The sequence below is a fragment of the Clytia hemisphaerica genome, unplaced genomic scaffold (assembly GCF_902728285.1).
Source record: "Clytia hemisphaerica strain Z4C2 unplaced genomic scaffold, Clytia hemisphaerica genome assembly, whole genome shotgun sequence".
Lineage (NCBI taxonomy): Eukaryota > Metazoa > Cnidaria > Hydrozoa > Leptothecata > Clytiidae > Clytia > Clytia hemisphaerica.
Genome location: NW_027103507.1, coordinates 2,226,135 through 2,230,100, shown reverse-complemented (window position 1 = coordinate 2,230,100; position 3,966 = coordinate 2,226,135). Strand labels below are relative to the sequence as shown.

General features: G+C 41.4%; 1 protein-coding gene across 1 annotated transcript; it reads right to left on the bottom strand.

The window, feature by feature from the left end:
* Positions 1-560: 560 nt before the first annotated feature.
* Positions 561-3,470, bottom strand: LOC136798994 (uncharacterized). Its single transcript, XM_067055681.1, has 2 exons — positions 2,223-3,470; positions 561-1,919 (listed from the first exon to the last, which is right to left on the bottom strand). The coding sequence occupies exons 1-2, from the start codon at positions 3,468-3,470 to the stop codon at positions 561-563; spliced, it is 2,607 nt and encodes an 868-aa protein (XP_066911782.1).
* Positions 3,471-3,966: the final 496 nt, after the last annotated feature.

The window sequence follows — 3,966 nt, the reverse complement described above, 5'->3', positions numbered from 1 at the left end:
AAAACTTAATCTTAACCAACAAGTAGATTTGTTCTACTGTAAATAGGAACACTACAGCTCTCCAAAGAATAAGGAAATATTTGGATCAAGGAAAAGCCCTAACTCTCTGTAACTCTTTTATACTTTGTCACTTCAAATATTGCCCCTTAATTTGGATGTTTTCTTCTCGAGCATCCGATAACGAAATAAAAAGAGTGCACAAAAGGGCTCTACGTGTAGTACATTCAAACTTCTCCTTATCCTACGGAACTGTACTAAACCGTACAAATACTGTTCAAATCCACACTCGGAATCTCCAGTATCTGATGGTGGAAGTCTTCAAGTCTATCAATGGCTTAAGTCCTAGCTTCATGGCAGAAATTTTTAAAATTAAAGAGGTTGAAATCAATCTCCGCTCTGCAAAACTTCTGATCCACCCTGAAGCTACCCGCTATACGTTCGGTATTTACGGTTTATCTTTTAGAGCATCTTTGCTGTGGAACCAATTGCCAAAAAAGTTGAAATTACATGACATCAAAGATTTAGCCAAGTTCATACATACATACATAACTTCATCCCTCTCAGCGAGAGGGTGAAGCTACGACAAATTTTCTCCAAGCTTCTCTGTCTTTCATGATGTTGATCGCTTCTTTCTTTGTTAAACCAGTATCCTCAAGTATGACACTTTTCAAGGTAGTGAAAGGTCTTCCAGTCTTTCTCTTCGAGTCGGGTGACCACATCAATAGCTGCGAGGCGGGCTCTTCTCGACGTGCTACGTGACCGGCGAGAGCAAGTCGACGTTTTCGTATTGTTGCAGAGATTGGAGGAATGTTTCCATAAAGGACTTTGTTAGACATACGTGTCGTTGGAGGTACGTTGCAGACAACTCTCAGCATTTTTGTGTATTTTCCATCAAGGGATTTTGCAAGGGTCTTTGTCATGGTCCAAGAATCAGATCCATAGAGCAATATTGATTCGGCTGTTTGTCTGAAAACCTTTATTTTTGTTTTCTTATTAACTGGAGACTTCCATACTTTAGTCAGGGCGTTTACTGCGCCCCAAGCTTTTCCAATCCGTACATTCATGTCGTTAGCAGTGTTTGTCAGACCACCCAGGTAGGTAAAATCATCGACTTTTTCAATGATACTATCGTTTGAAGTTTTTAAAGGGGAAGAATCATTCGAGTTCACAAGCATATACTTTGTTTTCTTTGGATTCAGATAAAGACCAACCCGCTGGCAATCAGTTTCAACGCGATGTAGGAGATCTTGTGCCTTTTTGATGGTTTCTTCGATCAATGCGATGTCGTCAGCGAAGTCTAAATCACTAAGAAGTAGTGGAGGATGTCTTCTGCTTCTCCTACGTTTCAAAACTATTCCGTCTGTATCAAGGATTGCAGATCTCATAGCGTAGTCTAGACAAATGATGAATAAAAAGGGTGCCAATGGATCACCTTGCAAAACTCCAGTCACGATTTTAAAAGGATCTGAGTCGCCATCAGGGGTGGAAACGTAACATGATGTATCTCTGTAAGAAGTCCTTATTGCGTTGACAGTTTCAAGTGGTATACCATAGGCCTCTAATATAGAGAACATCTTGTCTCTTATGATCGAGTCAAAAGCCTTTTTGAAATCGATGAATACAAGGACAGCTTCTTGTTTGTGATTTTTTAGCTCTTCTATAAGTCTACGAAGGGCGAGTAGATGGGACGAAGTTGATCGATTTTCACGAAACCCGTTTTGGTTAGGTCTCAAAACTTTGTCAATGGCCGGTCTTATACGATTTAGAATAAGACGATTAAAAATCTTTGATGCTGTCTGTGCAAGAGAGATACCGCGATAATTGTCGGGTTTAGATAAATCACCTTTTTTTGGCACAGGAATCAGTTTAAGAAGTCCCCATTCAGTTGGTCTGTCACCATGGTAAGCAGAATTGCAAAACTGTAACAGGATTTGATTGAGATTCTCAATTTTCCAGAATTCAACAGGAATTCATTTGTTTTATTGCTTTTGTTAGCTCGTTAATATCAAAGTCACCTTTCCGTATATCTTTCAATTCTTCAAAGACTCTCACGATTTCGACGTTCTCTGTCACATCGGGAGTGTTGTTTAAAAGTTTTTGGAAATGATTTTTCCAGATTTTGGGTCTATCTTCTCCGGAAATGAAATTTTGAGAGGTGGATTTCTTTCCAGACAACTCTTTTACGAGATTCCAAGCATTTCTACTGTCAGTAGACGACTTACTTTCGAATAATTTGAGCGTGTCGTTGATTCTTTTCTCTTCAAGATCATCGTGAGTTGTTTTAATATTTTGTTGTTTGGCTTGGATGCTTTGGACTGGCGCAGTAATCGATTCTCGAGGATATCTTCTGAGACAGGAGCTTCAATTTTCTTCTTAGGAAGATGAAGAAGGCCTTCTTGGTTAGATACTTTCAAAAATTCTGAGTAGTTTTTTGACATATCAGGAAGAGCTTTGAACTTAGCAGCAATGTTTGCACCGATCCTAGTGCCAAGATCTATGTCATTTCGTATGGCTTGCCAATTAAGACGTTTTGACCGGTTAGGCTTTGGTGTTCGGAAACTCATTTGAATCGTAGTCGATACAATGCGATGATCACTTCCAATTGGATTGGAAGACGAGTAAGCTTGGCAGTTGGGGATGCTGTTTCGCCAACGTTTCCTATACATGCAGTAGTCTATCTGTGCAAGATCTCCACGTGGTGAGCGCCAGGTCCAGAGCTTTTTGCGAGGCTTTTGAAAAGTGATGTTGCCTACGACCAGATTATGTTGTTCTGCGAATTCGCGTAAATATTTGCCGTTTCTGTTAAAATCATCATGGAAGGAAAATTTGCCTTCTAGTCTAGCATTGAAATCTCCTTGGATTAGTAACATGTTGTGATGAGGTATGGCTTCAGTTATCAGATCAAGAGTTTCGTAGAAGTCAATGACCTCTTGTTCAGGTCTCGAGTTGTGAGGTGAGTAGCAGGACAAGACACACGTTTTTGGGTTGCCTTTGAAGACAGCGATCATAATATTCTCGTCAATAGAGTCTACAAAAGTTAGTAAGGGTAGAATGGAAGAGTGGACTACAATGCCAACACCGTGAATGGATGCTCCTTGCTCATTTCTTGTGGCTGAGGATGTAAAGAGTGTGCAATTGCCAAGGTCATGGGAAACAATTTCAGGATCGCTCGGTTTATGAACGTAACGGTGTTCTTGGACACAGAGTATTTTGATATCGTGTTTTGACACAAGATGGTTAAGTTCTTTACGCGAAGATATGGTTGAAAGAGTTCTGCAGTTTAACGTACCAGTTTTGTACGATTGAGAGGGTTTGGATAGCTTGACACGTCGAGTTCTATTAGAATCAGGTCTTCCAGAAGGATTGAGAGCTGGTTCGTCATGGGACGATAGGGTACTTTCGTCAAGACTTGATGCGTCAAGTAGAGGATCAAGGGCTTTAACCTTGGTGCTTCGAATGGACTTTGTCATAGCTTTTTCTAGTAGCTAAGGATTAGCCATGGTGGCTCGCTACGCCTACCATGACGCGCAGTAGTCAGATTTTGACTTTTTGCTCTCTGCCGTTGTTGTACGACGACAATCATCCGCCAAACAGCTTTGATGTTGGACCAGTACAAACGGTTTGTCGTTGTCTGCTTCAGCAACTACCAACTCTCCTGCAGCCAGAGAGTGGGGTTGTTTTATCGAGGTTTTCCATTCCTCTAGATCGGCTGTGTTTTGTTCCAAACAGGGGTACCACGTGAAGGTAACTGGCTCTCGCCATACACAGCAGTCTGAGAAGGTGAGTGGCTATGTGGTACGCATCAACCTCCCCTGCTTACTTTCACTCCAACAGCATCACCCCTGGCTCCCGTAGTACAGGTTGAACTGATGCTCTCAAAGCTTTTCGGCCCACCCCCAGCCAAGTTCAAAACTGAGATAAAAAACTGGAATGGCTCTAAATGTTCATGTAACATCTGTCGGTAAT